The 24,963-nt window shown below is 37.4% G+C and overlaps 1 protein-coding gene, 1 long non-coding RNA gene and 2 pseudogenes across 3 annotated transcripts; 3 read left to right on the top strand and 1 right to left on the bottom strand.

The window, feature by feature from the left end:
* Positions 1 to 173: 173 nt before the first annotated feature.
* Positions 174 to 1,995, top strand: LOC148918658 (uncharacterized; annotated as a pseudogene). Its single transcript, XR_016124968.1, has 3 exons — positions 174 to 533; positions 700 to 1,616; positions 1,756 to 1,995. The product of XR_016124968.1 is annotated as an uncharacterized LOC148918658 (transcript).
* A 2,315-nt stretch (positions 1,996 to 4,310) lies between these two features.
* Positions 4,311 to 8,166, top strand: LOC103325646 (inosine-5'-monophosphate dehydrogenase 2-like). Its single transcript, XM_008227826.2, has 4 exons — positions 4,311 to 5,419; positions 5,636 to 5,815; positions 6,877 to 7,134; positions 7,742 to 8,166. Exons 1-4 carry the CDS (start codon positions 4,424 to 4,426, stop codon positions 7,811 to 7,813), a joined length of 1,506 nt encoding a protein of 501 aa, XP_008226048.2. The 5' UTR covers positions 4,311 to 4,423; the 3' UTR covers positions 7,814 to 8,166.
* Positions 8,167 to 10,536: 2,370 nt separating this feature from the next.
* On the top strand, positions 10,537 to 12,570 carry LOC148918657 (SKP1-like protein 1; annotated as a pseudogene).
* A 9,033-nt stretch (positions 12,571 to 21,603) lies between these two features.
* LOC148918656 (uncharacterized) lies at positions 21,604 to 23,431 on the bottom strand. The gene is made up of 2 exons (XR_016125036.1): positions 22,246 to 23,431; positions 21,604 to 21,977 (listed from the first exon to the last, which is right to left on the bottom strand). It is a non-coding gene; the product is annotated as an uncharacterized LOC148918656 (long non-coding RNA).
* Between the last annotated feature and the right edge of the window lie 1,532 nt (positions 23,432 to 24,963).

Raw genomic sequence — 24,963 nt, 5'->3', positions numbered from 1 at the left:
AGGGCAGAAAAAACCACACTTTCATTTTTTTCAAGATCAAGCAAGCATATATTCCATGGTTTTCTGCATGCAAAACTATTAATGAGGCAAAAAGATGTTTATGCAGGTTGTGACTGAACAATTCACCTTCCAATGAAATACACATTCTCTTAGACCCTTTTGACCCTTTTTGTATTTCTTCATTCACACATTTCTGAGCAAAGTGACTGAAAGTTGGACTGCTAAAGAATCAATCTTTATGGCCAACTTAATTAGCCAATTGTCTACCATTTACCCTATCTTTTGGGCAATTCTAGGGAGGTCCAAGGCTGCCTTGGCTAGCCTCTCTATATATTCAAAAGCTTCTTCTGCATGCCTGCCTCTGCCTGCTTCTAGTCTTTGGGTTTTGTGGGAATTGGAGCAAAAGGAGAAGAAGAAGCTTAACTTGGAGTTTTGGGTATTGTTGCAAGTCATGGCCACAAACAAAGAGCAGACAAGAATTTGCATTCTTTTTCTCTATTTGGCTCTGGCAACTATTTCCTTCTGTCAATGTGGTAAGCCTCTTCTTTAAAGAATACACAACCCGTCGTATTTAACCTATTTCGTTTTATAATTAGATGCAGGAGACAATGAAGTTTACCAAATGGCATTGTAAGCCTTGGAGACACTGAATTTAGAGATGATTTGAAATTTAGTTGATAAGCCTAAATGTTTTGGCAGAGGCAAGAAGATCAATGAGATTACTAAAAGCTGTTCCAAGTCCAGCACATCAGAGAAGTCTGTTTCTCAAAGCTGCAAAGAATTTGAAGTTAATTAAGCAAATTGATTTTCCATTGGAGGGATCAAAGGAAATCCAGCCCTATGGTGTGAGCTCACCACTTACATTGCCACCTTACGATTCATTGGCTCCAATTTCCTTGCCTGAAAATGCACCTCCTTATTGTACAACTGCACCCAATACCCCACAAACCCCAACTACAATTTTTACCCCGACTCCATCAATACCCTATCCACCAATCCTTCCTATTCAAAGCCCACCAGCAAGCCCAACTATCATTATCCCAGGCCCACCAGAATCTATCTCCACTCCGAATCCACCCGTAACCTTCCCAAGCCCAACAATCATTATCCCAGGCCCACCCGAATCCACTCCTAATCCACCCGAAACTGTCCCAAGCCCAACTGTCATAGTCCCAAGCCCACCAGACTTCATACCTAGTCCCACTATCTATATCCCAAGCCCACCTGATTATGAGCCCAGCCCCCGGCCCTTGTCCCAAACCCACCTTCTTCGGTGCCATCTCCTTTCGGGTTTCAGCCAAGCCCGCTGGTGTTCGAGCCTCCTATTATCTTCCCCCCACCAACCACACCACCGACTCCGAAAAGAGGCCCAAAGGCGGCCCTGTGGTGCGTAGCTAAGCCGTCAGTGCCCGACCCAATCATTCAAGAAGCTATGAATTATGCTTGTGGATCGGGAGCAGATTGCGGGCCCATTCAGCCCAGTGGGCCGTGCTTTGAGCCCAACTCATTGTTTGCCCATGCTTCCTATGCCTTCAATAGCTTCTGGCAAAGGACGAAGGTTGCTGGTGGCACTTGTGAGTTTGGAGGAACTGGCATGCTAGTCACTGTCGATCCAAGTAAGTTCATAAATCAATGGTGCATATCTTTCAAAACTATTATTATAGCCACACAACAAAGAAACTTAGTATTTATTTATAAGCATTTTAGGTTATATAAATACTGATCCATTATCTTTGGTGATGTCTTCTTCCACAGGCTATGATGGGTGCCACTTTGTCTATTATTGATCAGAGGAGACAAGATCACAATCACAATCACAATCACAATGCAGATCATTTTTATTTTTTATTTTTTTCCTTTTCAATTTATCGACACGAAAGGTACAAAATTTCGGTGTATGTGACCATAATTTGAACAGGAATTTTGTAAGTAAAAATTATGTAGGTTACTGGTTGCTCACTGATGAATGTAGATTTCAATAACTTTCCTGCTACAGATTGTAGGTCTTTTTTCTTTCTTTCTCTTCCTCTGCTGTGTATAAGCATTCCACCAGTACAAGTACAACTAGAAAGAGAAACAGACGATCCATAATTTGGAGCAAAGCAAACCTTTTTTTTTATTTTTAGGTTGAAAGGCAAATGAATCAACTGATCATAATGGGCAAAGTATTTGCTTTGCCAACTCCAATATAAAAAGTAGAAGGGATTATGTTCCTTATTGCTTTTTTTTTTTTAATATAACAGTAGAAGGGATTATGTTCCTTTTGCCCTTTTTTATTTATTTTATAACAGTAGAAGGGAATATGTTCCTTATTGCCTTTTTTTTTAACAGTAAGCTGCAGCAAGGAATAAGGGTTTTGGAATCTGTTTTATGTTGGTTTGTAACTTTAATTTTAATTTATTTCATTTCTTACTTTGATAAATTGGATTATTGGTATTTTTTTAATATAAAATTCGGTATAAGTCCAAAATCGAAAATAGAAGTCAGATGCAATCCTTGTATTTGTTGTTGTTGATACAAGTCCTTTGACTTTTGTGCCACGTATGATTACATTCCGTTTTTTTGTTGTTTTGTTTTTTTGATATTTACATATTATTTTTTTCATTGTTAAATTACTTTGTTATTCCCATCATGGTCCTAAAATTAAATAAGGTAAGAAATTAATTTTTGTCATAATAATTATGATATTGTCAAAATGATATAAACGGAAAATACTGCCACAAATCACATCACGTCTCCTATAATTTTTGAAATAGCTATTATATTTCAGTCATGCTCCTATATGAACGTTGGCATGTTGTGGCTTTGTATTCTTACACTATGGCAACCTGTACACAAGGTACATAAATATTCTTTTACTCTTTGCCACAACTTTTGTTATTCACTGATTTTGTTTGTTTGTTTTCTTCTTTGATAATACAATTCCTCATTGTTTTACTTTTGATTTTGTTTAGCTCACTTTTTTTCTTCACCTTTTTGTTGCTGTAAAGTTCATTCCCACCTAATATCTTTAATTAAGATGCAATTAACCATTAACACAAGTGGGTTTTGTGTTTTCCCCCCACATCATTTTCGATTCCTTTGTTCCTTGATAGTTAATTATCTTCCAGTTTTTCCTTTTTTCATGTTTTTGTTGTGGCATTTTACGATTATTGGTTGTATCACTCAAATCCACACATTTTCTCTAAAATATACATGTTTATCAGGTATAGTAGAGTATACTACTTATGTGTTAGGTACATTATTTTATATTTACCTAGTATTTAGGTACATTATCTTATATTTACCTAGTATTTAGGTACATTATTTTATATTTACCTAATAATTAGGTATATTATATCCTATTTACCTAGTAGTCAGGTAAATATTTGTTGGGAAGATATCATCAATAATTCTCCTATTTTCATTGTTTTATATGAACTTCTTTTATGTCATGACGGCAATAGAAGGATTCAAAATTTAAAATATGAAATTTATTTAGAAGGAAAGAATCAATAGATTAATTTGGGTTTTCAATTAATATTTTTTCATTATTTACCTCAAATGGTAAAATTGACACATGAAAAAATTAATAAAAATCAATGGACCCAAATCTACAGCAAAAAAGGTGTGGACTATGCCCAAAGAAGGCTAGGAATTTTGGACTTAAATCAAAGAACCTTTTTTTTAATGACTTACTGAACCAACCGAACTGAACTTACAGTTAATCAACCGATCGGTTAAATGACTTAATGATTGATTAATGGAAGAGAAATTACTCTACTGAGAGATTTAGTACAATTAATGAAAGAGCTTTCTACAGTTCCAAACCCACCCGTGCTCACCCCTCCTTGTAACCTACCTACCATGACAAGGTTTATATATTTATTAATATATATTATCCCAAGACTTGGAAACTCTTATACTAATGTGGCCACGTGGTTAATCTACTAGAAGATTAATCTTATCTTATATGTATCAAATTATGTTATTTATTTATCTATGATGACCCACTTAAAATTAAACCATTTTATTTACTCAAATTTATGCCATTGTCGACCACTGAGGATGTTATTATATACTAAATCTCACTTAGATGTTGGAAGAATGAATTAAAGTAAACAACTTTACACAAGGAAAAGAAAGAGCAACAAAAAAGGGTTCAATGACTTTACTTTAGCTTCTTGATTGATGCATGTATAAAAGCTTATAATATTTGATAACATGAAAATAAATCACGTAAAAAAATCAAAAGGAAAAAGAGGAACAGTGAGTACCATGCACCCGCTCACACCCAACCAATAAATTTGGACGTTTCCCTCCATAATTTCGCAACTCACTAGCCGCTTCCAACGCACGCCCCTGACTGAACCCCTACTTTTTTATTTTCTCCTCTCTCCTATATCCTAGCTTCCTAACTCTCTCTCTCTCCCTAGCCGCCGCAATGTCAAGTTCAATCTTCGAAGACGGCTTCTCCTCCGATCGGCTCTTCAACCAGGGCTACTCCTACACCTACGATGACGTCATCTTCCTTCCTCACTACATCGACTTTCCCACCGACTCCGTCCATTTGGCCACCAGCCTCAGCCGCCGCGTCCCCCTCTCGATCCCCTGCGTCTCGTCCCCCATGGACACCGTTACCGAGGCCCACATGGCCATTTCCATGGCCGCCCTCGGCGGCATCGGCATCATCCACTCCAACACGACGCCGTCTGAGCAAGCCCACATGGTTAAAGCCGTCAAATCCCGCCGCGTCCCGGTTCTCTCCAATCCCGTCTTCAAATCTCCAAGCGATCGAATCCAATCCGACGACGTCTTCGACTCTTCCAACCCCTACGTCCTGGTCACTGAGAATGGGAGTCCCAGTTCGAAGCTTTTGGGGTACGTGGCGGGTAGAGATTGGGCGAAATTAGGAGACAAGGAGGTGAAGATTTACGATTACATGGTGAACTGTACGGACTTCACGGTGCCGTGGAGTTACGATTTGGGGCGGATTGGGGAGCACATGGAGGAGAAAAGGCGAGATGTGGTGGCGACTGTGAGGGACGATGAGGTTGTGGATGTGGTAGCGAAGGAGGAGGTGGAGAGGATTAAAGGGTACCCGAAATTGGGGGTGGGGACGGTGGGGCCCAAAGGGGCGTGGCGGGTCGGGGCTGCCATCGGGACAAGGGAGACAGATAAGGAGAGATTGGAGGGGTTGGTGAAGGCAGGGGTTGATGTGGTGGTGTTGGACAGCTCTCAGGGGAACTCCATTTATCAGATTGAGATGATTAAGTATGTGAAGAAAACTTACTCGAATTTGGATGTGGTTGGTGGGAATGTGGTGACGGTGAGTCAGGCGCAGAATTTGATTCAGGCTGGTGTTGATGGGTTGAGGGTTGGAATGGGATCTGGCTCCATTTGTACCACACAAGAGGTCTGCGCCGTCGGGCGGGGGCAGGTATAAAAATACTTTCTTTTTTGTTTACTTGTTTTTGTGAATGATGCTTTAGGTTGTGTTATGACTGGTGGTGGTTAAATTAAGATTTTGTAGAATCTGGAGGTGAATGGATTGGAAGTTATGTTATTGGTTACAAGGGTTTGTTCTTTTTAAGGGTTGCTGATGGTTATACCATTTTATTATTAAAGTTGTTTCGGTTTTGGTAATATGTTTCAGGCAACTGCTGTTTACAAGGTTGCATCTATTGCTTCACAAAGTGGCGTGCCTATCATTGCTGATGGTGGAATTTCCAATTCTGGACACATTGTCAAGGCTTTGGTCCTTGGGGCTTCAACTGTCATGATGGGAAGCTTCTTAGCTGGAAGCACCGAGACTCCTGGGGCTTATGAGTATCAGGTATGTCAGGGAGATGGCGCATCTTTTATTGCCAGAACAGATATGCTGCTCACACCAGAAATTAAAACTTTACTTTCACACTTCTACCCTGTGTGAGTGTTACTTGAATATGTTTTTTTGTATTTCATTGAATTATTTTGATGATTTTTTGTTGAAGGAGGTTAGTACTCAGGTTTACAAAATATTAGAATTATGAATGTGTAAAGAAACTTAGCATGACGCTATGTGTGTCTAAATTTCCCACATATCCTGACTTATTTCTCATCCTTTTTGGACTGCTTCAGTTATAATTGTATAGAATAGTTTTACTTGATTGATGTGTGTTTGGCTTTTCATCGATTTTTAGTGCTTTCACGTAATTAGGAATATCATTGGCATGTTCACATGCACTCTCTCTGTGATGACTAGAACTTCACAAGTTTGAGGCCTAAGTGCAGTCTTGGATTTTCATGGATGCGTGTTAAAGCTGAATTTATAGCGGGGGGTACTGCACTACCCACGGATGGACAGCATTTCTTGCTTGTTAGTTATTATCATGTTGGGAGCAATTGATTGAATTTTTTTTATTATTGTTTTGTTTTTGGACACAGGGTCATTGTGCTTATTAAACCTACCATACACACGATGTGTAATTCTTGGATGTTAGGTTATATTTATAGGCAGCCTCTCTCTCCCTCTCTCACTTCGATGTGTTTTAGTTTCTCTGTTATGTTTGGTAGTTGATAAAAGAATTTGAATATTTAACCTTATAGCTTGTGTGGAGAAGAATTTCCACAGCTTTGTTTCTCCGGGCCATAATTCTTTTCAAAGATTTGTCTGGTTGTTTTGATTGGTACTGAAGTGTTCTTGATGTGCACATCTTTCCTTATGTCTGAACAATATGCATAATTCTAATTATTTACCTTACGTAGTTGTACTGGCTTTTTTCAGCATACTTGCCCTTTTAGAAGCAACTTTCTTTTTGTTATTTCTTTGTTATTGTTGATTTAGCTATCAGCATGCTTAACCTGTACTGAGGAATTAGTGTCTGTAATATTAGTAATTTCATTTCTCTGTACCAGAATGGTCGTCGAATAAAAAAATATCGAGGCATGGGATCTCTTGAAGCAATGACAAAAGGCAGCGACCAAAGGTACTTGGGTGATACAGCTAAGCTGAAAATTGCACAGGGGGTGGTTGGGGCAGTTGCAGACAAAGGTTCTGTTTTGAAGTTCATACCTTACACAATGCAAGCTGTGAAACAAGGTTTCCAAGATCTTGGTGCTTCTTCTCTGCAATCTGGTCACGACCTCCTAAGAACAAGCGTTTTAAGGCTAGAGGTATGGAGTCCATTTTGCATAAGAAGTTGTGTTATTCATGGCATTATTGTCAAGAAAGTCATTTCAGTTCTATGCGTTAATGAGAAATGGTGGTGCAATCGATGATTCTTGCAATAACTCACTCTTCTTGTCTGTTCCGTCTATCTTTTGTATTCTAGTTCGCCACTTTCAAGTGGAACTACCAACAAAAGTGGGAAAGAAACGTTATTCTAGAATACTACTATTGGGTGTCAATCATATACAAACACTGACATATAGAAAAGAGCTATGTGTTAAAACAGAGAGTAGGGAGTTAGGTTCAGGGCCCCTTTAAAGTCCAAATTAGGGCTAATGTGGTCCCCTGAGGGTCAGCTGGATATGTCAAAAGTATTTGCAGCAGCTTTCATGGCCTTTAATGTGCTGAAATGGTTGATCACCTAACCTAGACTTGCACAATTTTAGCTTCAATTAGCTGGGTGTACTTTTACATCAAAGGTGTAGGTGTGACGTATCTGTCACACCAATTCTTAGTATGAACTTTTGCTTATGGAACCTGGGATGTTATGGCGATCATATTAAGAACTAATGTGGTTTTCTCAGTCAGTTGATAATGTATTTTATTGTGCAGGTAAGAACAGGAGCAGCACAAGTAGAAGGTGGAGTTCATGGGCTGGTTTCTTATGAGAAGAAATCCTTTTGATGGATATCTCTTCATCCTTGGTTGCTGCTGGTGCTGCCTTTCGGAATCTCTCCATGTTTCATTCTGCAACCAAATATCACAAATTTTGGCATGAGTGACAAGGATCGATTGTCAAACTGCTACAAGTTTTGAAATAGTAGGCGGTTGAGCAGCAAAAGTTTTGGTCTTAAACAGTTCTCTGGCTTTTTGTTGGTTACCATGAGAGCTTCCATATCTAGTGCATCTTGTTTGATCCTGCACTTATATAACTAGCTTGATGTATTAAGTTATGTCTGTTACTAATTTATGCTTTAGCTGAATGAAACAAGTGCTTATTAGAAATTATTATGAAATAATGTTGTTTCAATTGTTCACCACACCCACTGGGTTCCTTTATTTAGATGGATTTGTACCTTATGGTTATGCATGGATAGACTTTATGAGCAATCGTTGGTGACTTTAATGTTTCGATAATACTACACTCATCATAATATTAGAATGGATGTTTTATATACTATGAGAAGAGAAGAGGCCACGTTTCCCTTGTCGAACTTTCTAAGGAGCCCCTAAATTTTTACTTTTTATTCTTTATGAATAGAGAGAAGGCATGTTATATATGTGATGTGATGCACGCGTTACACGTCCGTATTCTTTTTTTTTGTTTTTTTCCCAATATAAGTGATATTTACTAAATTAGACTAAATTAGTTTGATATGCGGGGAGAGAATTTGAACTTGGGTGTAAGGAAGGTGGGCTCATTGCCACACTCTTTTTAATTGCAATGTTCTTTACTCGAGTTTCATTTTACCAGTCTAATTTAGTTTTCAATTTCTAATTTCCTCCAATTGGTTACGTGCTAGTGCTTTTAAGTTAATATTTATTAAGTTATTGATAAATAAAAAACAAGATAAAAATGTAAGTTGCATAACTTTAGGGCGGATCCGTAATACTATGTTTTTTATCCAAATTTTGACACAAGCTTTAGACTTTTGGATCAGCCTACTAGCAACGGATGTGATTGAATTTGACATAGTAGGAATACTTTTTACAGAAAAGTCGATATAGATCCAAATTCTCATTGAAAAGTTGGTTTTAATCCTCGAAGTTTGTGAATTTGATACAAGTCCTTTGACTTTTGTGCCACATAGGATTACATTATTTTTTAAATATTTTATGATGTAATCTTTTTATTTTTATTTTTTAAAATTATTTTTTGTTCCAATGTTGCCTCTTATGCCTTCAATCGGATAACTGAAATTTATGTGATAATTACGGGAAAGAATTGTTTATGACCATAATTAATTAAAAAAATTAAGTGCTTATGACCATAATGATTTTGGTATATTAATTACGTTGCCTTTTTTTCTTTTTTTTTCCTTCTTTTAATTACATCCATGAATTCTATTAATTGCATCCATAATTTTGTATATTAACGTTGTCTTTGTTTTTCCTTCTTTTAACCCAAAAAAAATTGTTGGCTTTCTTTCTTATTGTTTATGACCTCCTTATTAGGTAAATTGAAGAAACCAAAAAAAAAAAAAAAGGTATATTGAAAATAACAAAATACCTATATGTTAGGTAGATTATATATTATCTCATACTTCCCCCAATAATCAGGTACAATCCTATATTTACCTATTAAGTTATGTCCATAATCTTACATTTACCTAGTAATTAGATACATAATCTTATATTACCTAGTAACCAGGTACATTAGAAAATTCTACCTATATATATACATATATTAATTCCGCGTCAGTGAGAGGTTTTTTTTAAAAAAATTTAAATTTATTTTAGAATTGAAAAAAATAATGGGTAGTTGTGTTCCATAAAAATAAGACATATTATCTAATTTTGTTTTAATATGAAAAAATGTGAATTTACCATATTATCCTCATTTAATTAATAATTTTAATTCTTAATGTTTGAATTAACTAAGGGCATTTTCTAGTATTTTGAATGTTTCACCATTCTTTGACTTTTGCTTTTTATATACTAGCCTCTCCCCACGGGCTTCATCGTTTGCTAGAGGCTTTTTTTTTTAAAAATTTAAATTTATTTTAGAATAAAAAAAGATAATGGCTTGTTGTGTTCCATAAAAATAGGATGAATTATCTTATTTTTCTTTTAATTTTAACTTTTTTTAATATGAAAAAGTGTGAATTTACCATATTATCCTCATTTAATTAATAATTTCAATTCTTAATGTTTGCATTAACCAAATACACTTTTTGGTATTTTGAATGTTTCACCATTCTCTACATTTTGCTTTATATATATATATATATATATATATAGATTAATATAAAGCACGTTAGCTCATAGTACCTATATATTAGGTACATGAAAACATCATCAATAGTTCTCTTGTTGATATTATTTTTCTGAAGTTTTTTATTTGTGGCTACGCTATGCTTAAACACCACGTATCAACGTGATAAGTAGTAAACATATTTTGTTTTCAATATTTGGGTGTTTACCTAATGCATAGGTATATAATTTCTTGTGAGTGCTTGCCTCATCGATTAATATAATACGTGGGTTTTTACCTTCTAAGAAAAATTAGGTATTAGACATAACTAACTTTACGAATTAGTATTTGAGACATTGAGTATTTTAGTTTGGGTTTTAATACTTAGAAAAGAATTGTTATTTTGGATTAGGCCAAAGAGAAGGCCCAGATTCGTTGGGTCTGTCTAAATTATAGAGGTAAAATACAATTTTACCTTTTTTCTATTTAAATCGTTAGTCAAAATTAGATCTCTCTCTCTCTCTATCTCTCTACGACGTCGTCCATAGAGATCTCTCTTCTTCCTAGTGCTGAGTCTGCTATGAAGTAAGCCCCATCATCGAAAACCAGATTAAAACACGGATCGCACCGGACTCGCTGATCAAATTGCTTAATGGCAGTCAACAACGATTGGAGGCCTTCGATGCAGATCTTGACCATTAGTATAAGATCCTCCGGCGAAATGTAAGTTTCAAGTTTAAGTTAATTTCAAGTTTATTGCCATGTCTGCGCGTGGCGATTGTAAGTTCTTCGTTAAGGCACAAGTTGCAGAGTCAGGAGTTGCAAAGAGTTTAAAAGGATTGTGTTGGTATTGTATAATTATGCTTGTAGCTTACATGTTAAAGTCTTTTGTTTCAGGAGATCAAATCAGGTGGTAACAATTTGACTTTAAAAGGATGGCACCTCACATTAAGTTTTTGATGGCTGGATAGATTTTTAGATTCCTACAATTAGAAAGTTTGTTGTGTCTGTTTGGATAATTTCTTTTCTTTAGTTTCCAATCCTATATTAACACTATGGTAATATATATGTTGAATGCATCAAAGTGACGTTCTTTCTGAATTTTGAAACTCAATTGTTCGTTGTTGTTTATCTTTGAAGTTGAGAATCTCAAAATGACCAAATTCTTATGTAAATTCATAATCTTTATTCTTTGCTGGGCCTATTATGCCTATTGAAGATACAAATATGCTGACTAAGGTGCTCTTATCTCCGTAGATTTCCTTATGCTTGTAGTTGTAGTCGATATGGTGGTGTTTTCCCCCTCCGTCCTTCCACATGTTATCAAAAAGTTCATTGTCCTTTAGCTTATGAGAGTGTCTGTTTATTTGTAGTTAAAAATGGCTCATTTACACCAGCAACAAAACTATCCACAGCAGCAGCATCAACCATCACAAAGTTCAAATCTCAATCCCCACCAACAAGATAAAATAGGCTATGCATTTGTCTTGATTTGGAAATGGTTGATGCCATCACTGTCATATGATATTTTGCAATACCATTTAAGCTTTAGTTCAGTGAAATTTTATACAGGTTCTGCATTGTAGTTTTGCATAAACTATTTTGTAGTTTTGGAAACTACAATTGGTTTTTTGCTCTTTCCTTGGTCTTCAACCTCATCAATTTAAAGAGCAGAGGCTACCTAGATGAGGAATTGAGTGGGCAAGAGAAGAGTAGAACTACCCAAGAGCAAGGGAACTCAAAATTGGACTTTTGAAAACTGCAATGCAGTTTTAGAAACTACATTTCAGTTTTCATTTAATTACAATTGGATTTTTGCTCTTTCCTTGGCCTTCAACCTCACCAATTTGAAGAGTAGAGGCTATCCTAATGAGGAATTGGATGGGCAAGAGAAGAGTAGAACTACCCAAAAGCAAGGGAACTCAAAATTGGACTTTTGGAAACTGCACTGCAGTTTTGGAAACTTCAATGCATAAAACGGAAATTGCAATGCATAAAATTGCAGTTTCTATTTCCGTTTTAATACTTTCATCATGGTTTTGCATTTGGTTCCTCAGTTATTAATATGTTTATTTTTTCTCATACTTTGCAGTGTAGTTTCTAATTTGATTATATGATTTTATTGGTTTTGGTTGTTTCTCACTAGTTGTTGGCATACATTTTTTGTTTTTGCTTAAGAGTTTGTTGGATTTGACCTGCCAGATTGTGTCAGACATGATCAAGGGAAAGACACCGAAAGAGATCTGCAAGACCTTCAACATCATGAATGATTTCACTCCTGAGGAAGAAGAAGAGATCCATAAGGAGAACGAGTGGCCATTTGAGTGATATATTGGATGTCATATAGTTGGAGAGTCCTTATGTATATTGCTTCTACTTATAATTCAATTGGTTTTTTTTTTTTTGCTTAGGTAAGTGCTTAGGTTTAACCAAAGATTTTTGAAAATCTCTATTTTGTCAAATATGAAAAGGGTTTGTTAGTTTAAAAGAATACCAATAAAACATTACTGATACAAGAGTTTATGTCTCCCTTTTTGTTTGTTAATTAGAAGCTTCTTTGTTATGGATAAATTTTCAACAATTTTCATCTTTGGTCCTACCATCATAATCTCTGTTACATTTTCTGTCAATTATTAGAGCAAAATGGTCAATTTATTAGGTAATTTTTACTTCTGATCAATGGCCCATACGTATACTGATCCTCGATTTACATTATAGTCCTAAAAAACTCCAATATTCACTCTGATAGTTTACTACAATTCCTCTTGTACCAATGGTCCCAGCATTATCCCAGAGAGAGAGAGAGAGAGAGAGAGAGAGAGAGAGAGAGAGAGAGAGAGAGAGAGAGAGATAGTTTGTTCTTGGATGAAATTCGATGCCTGTGAGCATATATATAGTGAAATTGGATGCCAAGCTACCCAAACACCCCTCCCTGAAACCCGGACCCCAAAAGAGATACAAATGTGGTGGAAATCAAACATAAAAAAGAAAATTAAATGAGAGTTGACTACTGGATTAGATTCATTTGAACAGAGACTTAAAAGGAGATAAAATATGATGAAGAATTAAAATAAAGGATCCAAAAAGTTCACTGTTTGTACATTAAGGAGCAAAAATGATAAAAAAGTAATTGAGAGGATGCAGATCCTTAGTAATTTAACGATCAAAATGCCAATCGGGCCCAATACGGAGACTATTCTCAAAACTCCTACTAATTAAATATTGAAATTTGAAAATAATGGCATAATGGTATATTTTGTAATTTTGATGTTCTTTAATTATATTATGGTAAACGTAGGTACTATATTTTGGCTTTTGGCTTTATTCTAATTAGCTGAAATTGAATTCCTATTTACTTAGTTAGTAAACTATTTTGTGTGTGAAAACTAAAGCTCCTTCTATACTATTAGTTGTGTGGAACCATGGACTTATACAATATTGTATTTTATTTCGTTAAGTTTTCCATCGTATTTAACATTATTCAACAGCCAATAACAAGGACTGAACATTGTCAAGCATCCAAGTTATTGCTAACTCTTCTATCAATTTCATCATTAAAATTTGTTTGTACCATATCTGACCACCCACTCACGTCGTGACACGTGGAACACCCTCAAAATAGAGACCAGCTCAACTGGGCCATACCGAATGTTCTTTCGGCACGCTCTACCGATTCAGGGGGTCGATTACGCACCATCGGTCTCTACGCCAACCTTCGGCATGGTTTGCCGAGCGACCAACCATCATGTCAATCCGATTCGGCAGATTACCTCGTAACTTCGCAGAACTCGCCGAGCACGTGTCGACCTCCGAAGACACTCCCACGAGTCCCACATCGAAACAAAGTGCTAAGAGCATCACAAATGCTCTCTATAAATAGAGTCCCTTGGCCCAGCCAAGTGGTAAGACTTTCTGACTTGACTAAGTGCTTCCACTGTCAATAGAATCGCTCTTAGTTACTAACTTTAGCATCGGAGGGCCTTCGGCAGGTACCACATCGGTATCCCCTCCTCAGTTCGGATCCAGCTCCTGCTCAAACCTTCTAACATCACGGAAGAAGGTCACTCCAATCCTCAACCATCAGCACACTTGTAAGTTAGCCTAAACTCTTATCTGTTCAGATTTAGCGCGAACAAAATTCAAACATTGCATTTATAAGACGATGAATAGTTAACATACCACCTTACCTCTTAGAAAGAAAAGTGAAAGATAGGTCTCAAGCCATCTCAACCACAAAAACTTGTCGATTGCTGGATATTTTTTGGAAAACGGAAACAGTGCATGTAGAATGATAGCTATAAATAAAGCCATCAAATACACGATTGTATACAGAAAAAAAGCCAATATATTACCCCTTCCCCCTCCCCCTCCCCCTCCCTAGCGATAGCGAATGACAAAAAAAAGAAAAAAGAAAAAAAAAAGGAGGTTAAATTGTCTTCTCTCATCTGAGAGGAGGACTCTTTTGTATCAAAATATAATGCCACCCACATAGGTGTGTGAGGCTTTTAATCAATCTCAAACTCTTCTTTAATATATTGTATTTCTGATGGGGTACATTTTTAACAGCCAGAAACAAAGTATGAACATTGTCAAGCATCCAAGTTGCTAACTCTGTATCAATTTCTTCTATAAAAATAAAATAAAATAAAACACTACCTATCAATTTCATCAATTAAATTCGGCAAGAAAATTCAAAGTTTGCATTTAAATCTGTGAATGCAAGACAATGACTTTAACTGAAGTGTTGGAAAGACTTTAAAGTCTTCCCCCATCCAAATGAGAAATGATAGAGTAGTATGAATACACTGTTGGAAATCCCTCATTGGTGGACAGTGTATTGTCATACCCGGTCCCTACCCGACTTGTTGCCATACCTAATTACCTTCCACGAATGTGAAGTAACCAGATGTGGATCTTCTATCTATTACAATACTTGCCCAATTTGCATATGAATAACCACCAATATTCAGATGATCATAGTTTGATAAATAAAATCCTAATTACAAGACAACTGTACAAAAGGAAAGAAATAAAATCTCAAATAGAATAGGAAATAAATCCTAATCAATCTCGCCAACAGTTACTCTCAAGCTAACCATCATGCTGAGGCGGTGAGCATTTTTTTCAAGATATGATGGGAGCTAATGTGAGACTAGATGAAATATAACGGTGGCTAGTGTGCTTTCTGCTTGTGCGCATGTGGGTTCACTTGATGTGGGAGAGGTTGTCCACCACTACATAAGGAAGCATGGTGTGAAAGCAGATATCTATGTAGGAAATGGTTTGATAGATATGTATTGCAAATGTGGGGTAGTTGAGGAGGCATTGGAGGTGTTTCCACGGATGGAATGTGAATGGTTTTGCTTTTCTCGTGGATGTTGAGAGAAGCATTGCACGTGAACCACTTAAACGAAAGTTAACTTAAGATAACAAAATGTCTATAAATTATAAATTTTTGGTAATACGTACAGTGACCAATTTGGCTAAATATTTTTCTCAGTGACCAAATTGAAATTTTGTGTAAAACCCAATGACCAAAAATGTATTTAATCCTTTAAATATAATCTTACAAAATAATAGTTGAATAGGAAATCATTGTGATCACAGACCTATAGCAGTTATACCTCAGTGATAACCAACTTTCTGGCTCCATCCCCCAAGAGATGGAGAATCTCATGAAGTTGACTGAATTGCAATTGGACACTAACAACTTTTCTGGTTATTTGCCCCAAAATCTTTGCGGAGGCGGATACCTAGAAAACTTTACAGCACACAACAACCACTTGATAGGTTCAATTCCCAAAAGCTTGAAAACTTGCAAGAGCTTAGTGAGTTCATCTTGAAGGGAACCAACTGACAGGCAATATATCTGAAGACTTTGGTGCCTATCCAAATCTTAGATTCATTGACCTAAGCCACAATAACTTGCACGGTGAGATCTCACACCTCTGGGGACAGTGTCCGCAGTTAGCAACCCTACGGATCGCATGGAACAATCTTACTGGTAGCATACCGCCTGAGATTAGCCATGCAACCCAAATTCATGAACTTGATCTTTCTTCCAATAGTTTAGTCGGGGTGATCCCAAAGGACTTTGGTAGATTGACTTCTTTGGTGAATTTGAAGTTAAGTGGTAATCAACTTTGGGGTCCTATACCCTCATAATTTGGATCATTGACTGATACTGAATATCTAAGATGGACCTAACAAAGGTGACTTCAAATCTTTGGGGTAATCAACTTTGAAGTTAAGTGGTAATCAACTTTGGGGTCCTTTTGCCATGGCAAATTGGTGGAAATGCTCTAAGATGGACTTTAACAAAGGTGACTTCAAAGTATTCTCCCATATTCCAAACCACCTTACCTTGAAGAAAAGTAGTGAAAAGGAGGTCTCAAGTCATCTCAACCACAAAAATTTGCGGATCGCTGGAAAGGGAAACAATGCATGTAGAATAATAGCTACAAATAAAGCCATCAAATACACGATTGTATACAGAAACAAAAATACAATGACATATTTATTATATAGAAACAAAATTTAATCTTTTAAGTATGAAAAATAAAATTAATTTTTTGTGAATAGTAATTTCCTTTTGTCATGGCAATGGGTGGAAAACAAACAAAAAAATTACAAGGGTAGGCACTATTCATGTGAATAGTAATAGGCTTTGCCTCCCCTTACCTTTTGCCTTGGCAAATTGGTGGAAATGCTCTAAGACGGACTTTAACAAAGGAGAACGGTACACGGACAGATTTTGGTGGTGGGAAGTGTTAAAATGTTGAAAATGAGAACTTGTTTGTGTGTACCCAAGAATTGTTGGCGGCGCAAATCTCACGGCCTGGTACTCCGGCCGAGGAGATGTGAGTTAACACGTGATGTCCTTCTTCGATGCGGTGCGATTGTGCGCGGGCGTGCCAACACATCTACTGTGCGTCGAGATGGTGATGAGGTTTGGGTAGAAGATGGTTAAATGATGCGCCTGTTTTGAGTTCGACTCGATCAAACGATTGTGGCCGAGAGAGGAACCGATCTCGGCCGTGTTCACGGCCCGAGCTACAAGGCCGTTTAGTGGCGTGTTGGTGGCGGGTTTTAGGCGGTGCTCCGGCGCGTTGCTCAAAGAGCGACGGTCGTATGATATATGGGGTGAGTGAGATGATAACAGAGATGGTGCTTTGACGCCTTGAAAACCAAAGGTCGTATGATATATTGATGAATGGATTTTCCTTACAGTCTATCACTACTCATAGGAAAGCAAATAAAGGTATTGAAAGTGCATGATAGGAAAATATAATTTGCTCCGTGGGAGGCTTTTGGTTTGATGTTTGAACCCCTTGAATGTAGTATTGAGCTTAGTATTTATAGGGGGAGTCTTGGAGGGACAATCGAAGCCGAAAAGATCTGTATGGTGGAGTCTGATCGGGGCAAGTGGGTAGTCAAATCCGCATTTGGGATTGTGAAGCATGGTGGTGTGACCCCCATAGATCCTGGTAAATCTCGGCCACTGCCCTGATCGTGGGTTCTGATCCCTTGGCCGTGGGAACGCATTTAATGCCCTGGTATGGTGGTTGGTGATCTGACCTCAAGTTGTAAGATTACTTGTGAGAATATTGGCGCCTAACCACTTTAATTTCCATTACAAAATCCTGACTTCACCACTCTCTCCTCGTGCATTAAATGCTTCTTGCGACTGGGCTTGCTGCGATAGCCGAGACATTACTTCATTAAATGGGCGTGGGACCCTAAGGCCACGTGGCGATTTAACCACAGTATCTTCGGCCGTGGCCTTTACGGTCTTCGGCTTCGCCTATAATACCGCGTCGCGAGGCCGAGAGGTTTCTGCCTTTGCAACTTTTCTTTTGTTTTTAGAAGGGCGAAATGCCTAACGAAACGTGGCCGTTTCAGTTCATAAGTAGGTGCTAGGGCCGAGAGGAGGTCCTTCGGTCAGTTCATGATCGTGATTTATTAGGTACAAACAAGAATGAGGCCTTGTACATGAGTCGTTGTATGGCTCCTAGGTGAGTGAGGTTGGTGAAAGAAAATTGGAGTAGATGGAGTTTGTTCAGAGAACAATAGAGGTAGTGAGGATGACGTTGGCAAAGTCTAAAATGACACAATACCGATAGAAAGGTTATGCAGATAGTTGATCCAAGGATGTTGAATTTGTAGTTGATGAGTAGGTATTCTTGGAATTATCTCCTTGGAAGGTATGATGAGGTTCGGGAAATGTAGGAAGTTATGTCCCCATCATGTCAAGCAAGGAAGCTACTTGGGAACTTGAGGACTAGATGCGAGCCTAGTACCCATACCTCTTCGAATGATAGATAGGAAATTTCGAAGATGAAATTGTCATAAGGGGAGTAGGTTGTAACATCCCAACCCAAATTTAAGTATTCTTTCAATTTAAAAAAATTAAAAAATTATGAAATTACAATTTTGCCCATGGGGATAGGGCTATTTTGGTCACTTTTTAATTTGGAAGGATTTGAGGGAAATGATTGGTACTATTGCGTAGATCGCATCGAGTTGAATCTGTAGACATATAGTGGGCTCAAATCGGAGTTGTAACGAAGAAGTTACGATCAACTGAAGTGCAATGGCACAACCGTAAACATCCCAAAGTCAGATTTTTAAAATCCAATCAAATCTCTCTCTCTCTCTCTCTCTCTCTCTCTCTCCTCCCGACGATTTCTCTCTCCTCGCTGTAGCCGGTTTTTCAGATGAGAATGCCGTCGGGCACCAATTCGCATCACCACTTGCAAACCAATTCCGGCCCCAACCTTTTTCTCCGACCAAAAACTTGGCATTTGTAGGCGATTTCAAAGGGAAGAATCGGCAGAAACTGCCACCGTCAAATAAAAAAAAAGTCCCACTAATTCTCAAATAGTCAAGTGAAGACTCAAGTGGTACAAACCACACCAAATCTCAAGTGGTATAAAACCACACCAAATCCCAATTGGTACAAAACTATGTCACAAGCCCAAGTGGTACAAAACCACGCAAATTAAACAATCTACTTGGAACTACGTCGGTTTGATCCCGTCAAGGGTACGTAGGTAGTCTAACATCCCAATAGACGCAACCACAACCAAATCTAAATCCTTGGTTTATCCTAGCCAAATTCGCAAAAACACTTTTCCAAGTGCAAATATCAATTTTAGAAAAATTAGTGGGTTAATCAAAATTGCTCATTATTTTTCTTGGACATTGACAATAAGAAAAATGGTACAAAACCATCCAAGTTTTCATGAGTCATCTACCCATGCAAATTTCAATGAGATTAAATTCAAATCTCTCAAACACAAATTCTTTATTAGTGGGCCACACTTACCCATTAATTTCCAAATCTTAAATCCGAACAGAATTCCTGATTTATTCTTAACCAAATTCGCTCCCAAACACAATTCAATATCAAATCCCTGATTTATTCAGCTAAATTTACTCAAACACTTCTCAATACAATTCAAATCAAATTTTCCTTGCAATGAGTCATTTATTCATTGCAATTCTTTGAACTACGAGTAGCTTGGTTCCCGCACTGGATATGTAGGCACCCTGAGGTTCGACTTAGGGTGTAATAACCCAAACCTAAAATTAATATTTAATTATTAATTTATTTGAGAAAAAGACTAAAATACCCCTAGAATATTTTATTAGTTTAAAAGTTGACTTTTTGACCGGGAAGGAATTTGAGGATTCCAGTTGTACTGTTGCGTAGAGCGCGACAAAACGAGTCCGTAGACATGTAGTGGACTCAAAACGGAGTTGTAACGAAGGAGTTACGAGCAAAAGAAGTTCAGTGGCAGAACCGTAAATATCTCGAACTTCAAATTTTATAAACCCAGATTTTTCTGGGTTTCGGCAGAGAGAACGAGCCGACTTTCTGAGCTGATTCCTCTCAGCTCCGACCCCCGATTCAGGCAATACCAGTGCCAAATGAACCACGAAACTTCCCTCTTCCAACCCCAGCCCTTCGCCGCCATGATCCGCCGCCATAGTCGCCGGAAACAGCCACGAAACAGGCGGCGCTGGACAGTTTTTGACAGAACTTCCAAGCGTTCGTTCTCCGTCGTCCGGCCACCAAATCGGACGAGTGAGGTATGGTTTTCTAGCTATTTTTCATGCTCTAGCTGCTGGTTGGGTAGGATTTCAGAAATTTCTAGCGTAAATAGCTCGATTTACGAGTTAGGTTTCAGCCGGTTTTCGAGTCACTGTTCCGGCCATTTCCGGCCACTTTTTGGGGTTGGTCCAAGAACAAAAGTGGCTCCAAATAGGGTGTTTTACCTAGGATAGGAGTCTTGAGCCGAGATGTTGAGATTTTCCGGCGAAGCGTTATCGCTTTAGGCACCACGCGCTGCCAGCGCGTGTGGCGGCGCGTGGGCAGCAGGGTGGGGACCACAGTCAGTTCTAGAGTGATCTCCTAGTCCTCACGAGCGCATAGGATTTCGCGGATCTTAATTCGGATAACGTTTGAACCCCGAACGGATCTCGCCTAGTATGCGATTTCCGGGTTCTATACGTTTGAACCGTTGGATCGTAGTCAATTTCAATTATGTTAATCTAGACTTTCCCAAGATCGTATCGTATTTGACGGATCGTAAAACGGAGTCCCGGATACTCCAGAAATGTCAGCCCTAGAGTGGGGTTTACAGAAACAAACCAGCCATGTGTCCTACAGAGGAAAGAACTACGTGTGGCTTGATCCTCAAGAAGGGTACGAGGCAGCCTACAGTTGTTTAGGCGCAGCCACGAGTTAGGGCCTGGGTTTATGTTATTGTTTTGGTATTTTCGTCTTTTACGATCCATTACTGCAGTGTCAATTTAAAACTGGATTCGCCAGGATTTCAAAGTGGAATTTGGGTCGGTCGTTTCATAGGGGCAGCAGCTTAAGACACATGTTCTGTTTCTTTATGATGGAATCAAAGGGTGTTCCCTTGAAGCAAGGGATAGTAATTAAGATACTTCGCGTCTTGAATGGGTCGAACTTAAAATAATAAAACCTCATTATTTATTTAGTGATAGTGAAATTATGTTGAGAGGTTCACTTCTCTTCTTCAACAACTACACTCATCATAATATTAGAAGGGATGTTTAATATACTATGAGAGGAGAAGAGGCCATGATTCCCGTGTCGAAATTTCTAAGGAGCCCCTGAATTTTTACTTTTTATTCTTTATAAATAGAGGGAGCATGTTATATATGTGATGCACACGTTACACGTTCATATTCTGTTTTTTCAATGGAATAGATATTTACTAAATTAGACTAAATTAGTCTGATATATAAAGGGGATTCAAACTTGGGTGCAAGGTGGCGAGCTCATTGCCACACACTGTTTTTAATAGCAATGATCTTTACTCGAGTCTCATTTTGGCCATCTAATTTAGTTTTTAAAATCTAATTTCCTCCGATTGGTTACGTGCTAGTGCTTTTAAGTTATTGATAATTAAAAAACAAAATAAAAATGTAAGTTGCATAACTTTTGGGCGGATCCGTGATACTACGTTTTTTACCCAAATTTTGACACAAGCTTTAGACTTTGGATTAGCCCACTAGCAATGGATGCGATTGAATCTGACATAGTAGGCATACTTTTTATTCATTTTTAAATGAAAGTTATTCCAAAAAACTTGATCAACCACGCCATATTTCCATATTATTTTATGACTGGTAAATATAAAAACCAAATACAATATATTCCAAATATGAGAAGGGTCAGCTGACCACTCTTAACTGTTCATTGACGCCGCCCCTCGGCTGTAATATTGTACCGCTAGCTGAGTCCGGGCCGGTCAGCAAATGTTTCCGATCCCGAAACTTACGGTGGTGATCGTGGGGTTTGAGGAGATTGCCCGATACCATGGCCTGTATTTGGGGATGTTTTCTTTGCCAGGTTAATATTATTCATCTTCAGAAGCTCGCTACCTTTGTTGTCTTCTGCAACGACAATAAAAAACTTGATTAATAATAAACAATTGATCATAAATACATAAACATGGCCATTCTAGAGAGAGATTTCTATTGTTTGCCAGAAAAATGAGGATCCCTTTAATGTGAGGCCCCACTTGGCATAGTAATTCAATAATATATGAACTCTATTAACATCTCTCCTTGCAAAAAGTTTTTCGGTAAAACACTGAAGTTTCGTTGAATATGAACATACTTAGTATGTGTGTGTGTATATATATTTGGGAAAGAGACTAACTGGTTTCTGAAAAGTGGGAAACTCTGGCAAACGCTGCTTCGGATGAGAACAACAGCACTAGGATGAAGAGACTCATCACGTGGTTAGCCCTGGGAACCATTTTTATGATAGACAGTCTGGTACAAGTTTCGCTCCTCCTTTCCCAATCCCACACCACCTTCCTTCTGTTATATATAATACGCCAGTAAACACCACACAAGTTGTAGGAGTACTAGTTTCCACTGATTAGCCTTAAAGATTTGTTTTGAGAGTGCTTTTGAAAGGACTAAAAAAGTACTTTTGACACGGTTGACAGAGAAATTTAAAAGAACGTTTGGGTCGTAGAAGCACTTTTTGAAAAAACATTTTTAGTGAGCACAATCCTAAGTACTTTTTTATGAAGTACTTGGATTTCTTATGGAAAATTTTCAACTTTTTATAATAAAGGCGCTTTTGTTAAAAACGGGTCCCCAACGAGCCCTAAAGTCATGGTATAAAAAGTGCTTTTGCTTTTGTCAAAAAGCGAGTCCCAAACGAACCTGAAGTCAAGGTCTTTGCGTTTTAATCAATGTTTGTGTGCGTACAAACATGTATAAAATCAATATACTGTATCATAAATATGCTAGGACTATTATAAAATCAATATACTGCAGCCCGCCTAAATGTGTGGGGCTTGTCAATTTTCCAATGTGGTACATTTTAGTCAGAGACAAAATATGAATATTGTCAAGCATCCAAGTTGCTAACTATCAATTTCTTCTAAATTCAACAAGAAAATTCATTTGCATTTAAATGCACGAATAAATGCAAGACATTGACTTTAACTGAGGCGTAGAAAATCGATATTTCCCCAAATAGTTTAGTCGGGGTAGTCCCGAAGGACTTTGGGAGATCGACAATTTTTGGTGAATTTGAAGTTGAAGGGCAATCAACTTTGGCGTCCTAAGAGCATCCACAATGATGCTCTCTATTTCTTAACTAAAATTTGGCTAAGAATATAAGAAAGCTATTTTAGGACCTCTCTAAAAAATTTCAATTCCAACCATACTCCCTAATTTAGAGAGTCATAAATGTTATAACTCTTTTTTTATTGGTCCATCTCTATTAAAAAATAAAATAAAAAATAGTTAGCATTAAATAAAGGTTTGAAATATTCATTAAATAAAGTAGCATTAAATTATAGGGAGCCACTAGGAGTCCTTTCTCTCTCCTCAAATTTAGGATAGAGGACTCCCTATTTTAGGAGGTGAACAGGGAGCATAGTTGGAGTTGCATTTTTACGATTCCTCTCTAAAATTTGTCTAAGGAGGTAGTTTAGGGAGTCCATTGTGGATGCTCTAATACCCTATGAATTTGGATATCATTAACTGACATTGAATATCTTGATCTTTCCACCGACGAATTCGATGAGTCAATTCCAGACCATTTGTTTTTTTTCAATATCTAATTTTGATGGAAGAAAAATGTGTGGAGGAATCATGAAATCAACCAATGGTTTCGATGTCGTCTATTGCATCGCCAAGGGAGGACAAGGAAGTGTGTACAAGGTAAATCTAACATCAAGTAGCATTGTTGCAGTGAAGAAATTCCATCAAACACTTGATGGCAAGGAGGCGTCTCGGAGGAGTTCCTTAATGAAATCAGGGCATTAACTGTAAGTTTTGAGCAAAAATATGGATGCGCTTGTTAAACTATATCCTTTCATACTGTAGTCATTTGAGCATGTATATAGTCTTTCAAAAAGACTAAAAATCTTCAACTATATCCTTTCATACAAGAAAACTGAGTTCTGGTTTGTATCATAGTAAACTGGTTTGAGGGTGCTCCAGCTATTGCATTGACCGTCTTCAGTATATCATGGTGTGCCGTGACTCGTGAGTCCATAATTTTTTGCATAAAATACTGCAGCCCGTTGTCCATCATACAAAACATATCCTTACAATCTCATAAAAAAATCAAATACTATCAAATACAATCACATACAATAAATACAGTTATTTTTTGGTCCCCATAGTTTCAATTTTATTAATTTTAACCCTGTAGTTGTAAATCCCTCACAATCCCTTACATGCTGAGAGTCATCATGTAAACAACGTTAGCCAGGTATAAGTTTCTCTCGTCCTTTGCAAGATGAATTATGCCTAATCTACTAATTAGTTGTGTGGAACCATGCACTTATACTGCATTGTATTTTATTTCGTTAAGTTTTCAATCGTATTTAACATTATTCAACAGCCAAAAACAAGGAATGAACATTGTCAAGCATCCAAGTTATTGCTAACTCTTCTATCAATTTCATCATTAAAATTCAACCACAAAATTCAAACATTGCATTTATAAGACGATGACTTTAACATACCAAATTAACTCTTAGAAAGAAAAGTAAAAGAGAGGACTCAAGCCATCTCAACCACATCTTCTCCTCTACTGGCTACATCTTCTATTATCTTGGGTGAGCAGCTTGGCAACAACATCTTCTCCTCTCCTTTTGTCAACAACAAGTATTATTCTCATTCTCTCATTTGCTATATATCTTTAATTATAATTATAATTTAAAATTGAGTATTAGGGTTTAGGGATGAATTATAATTTTGGAATTTTGTTGAAATTAATTAAGGCTTTGATTAGGGATGAAGTATTCTAGGGCTTTGATTTGGGATTTTGTTAAAATTGAGTATTCTAGAGTTTAATTATGGATGAATTATTGGTTTGGTATTGTTGAAATGCTATCATGAGAAT

The sequence above is a fragment of the Prunus mume genome, linkage group LG3 (assembly GCF_029339155.1).
Source record: "Prunus mume cultivar Tortuosa linkage group LG3, ASM2933915v1, whole genome shotgun sequence".
Taxonomy (NCBI): Eukaryota; Viridiplantae; Streptophyta; class Magnoliopsida; order Rosales; family Rosaceae; genus Prunus; species Prunus mume.
The sequence above is the reverse complement of the archived record's forward strand: the minus strand, read 5'-3'. Positions and strand labels throughout refer to the sequence as shown.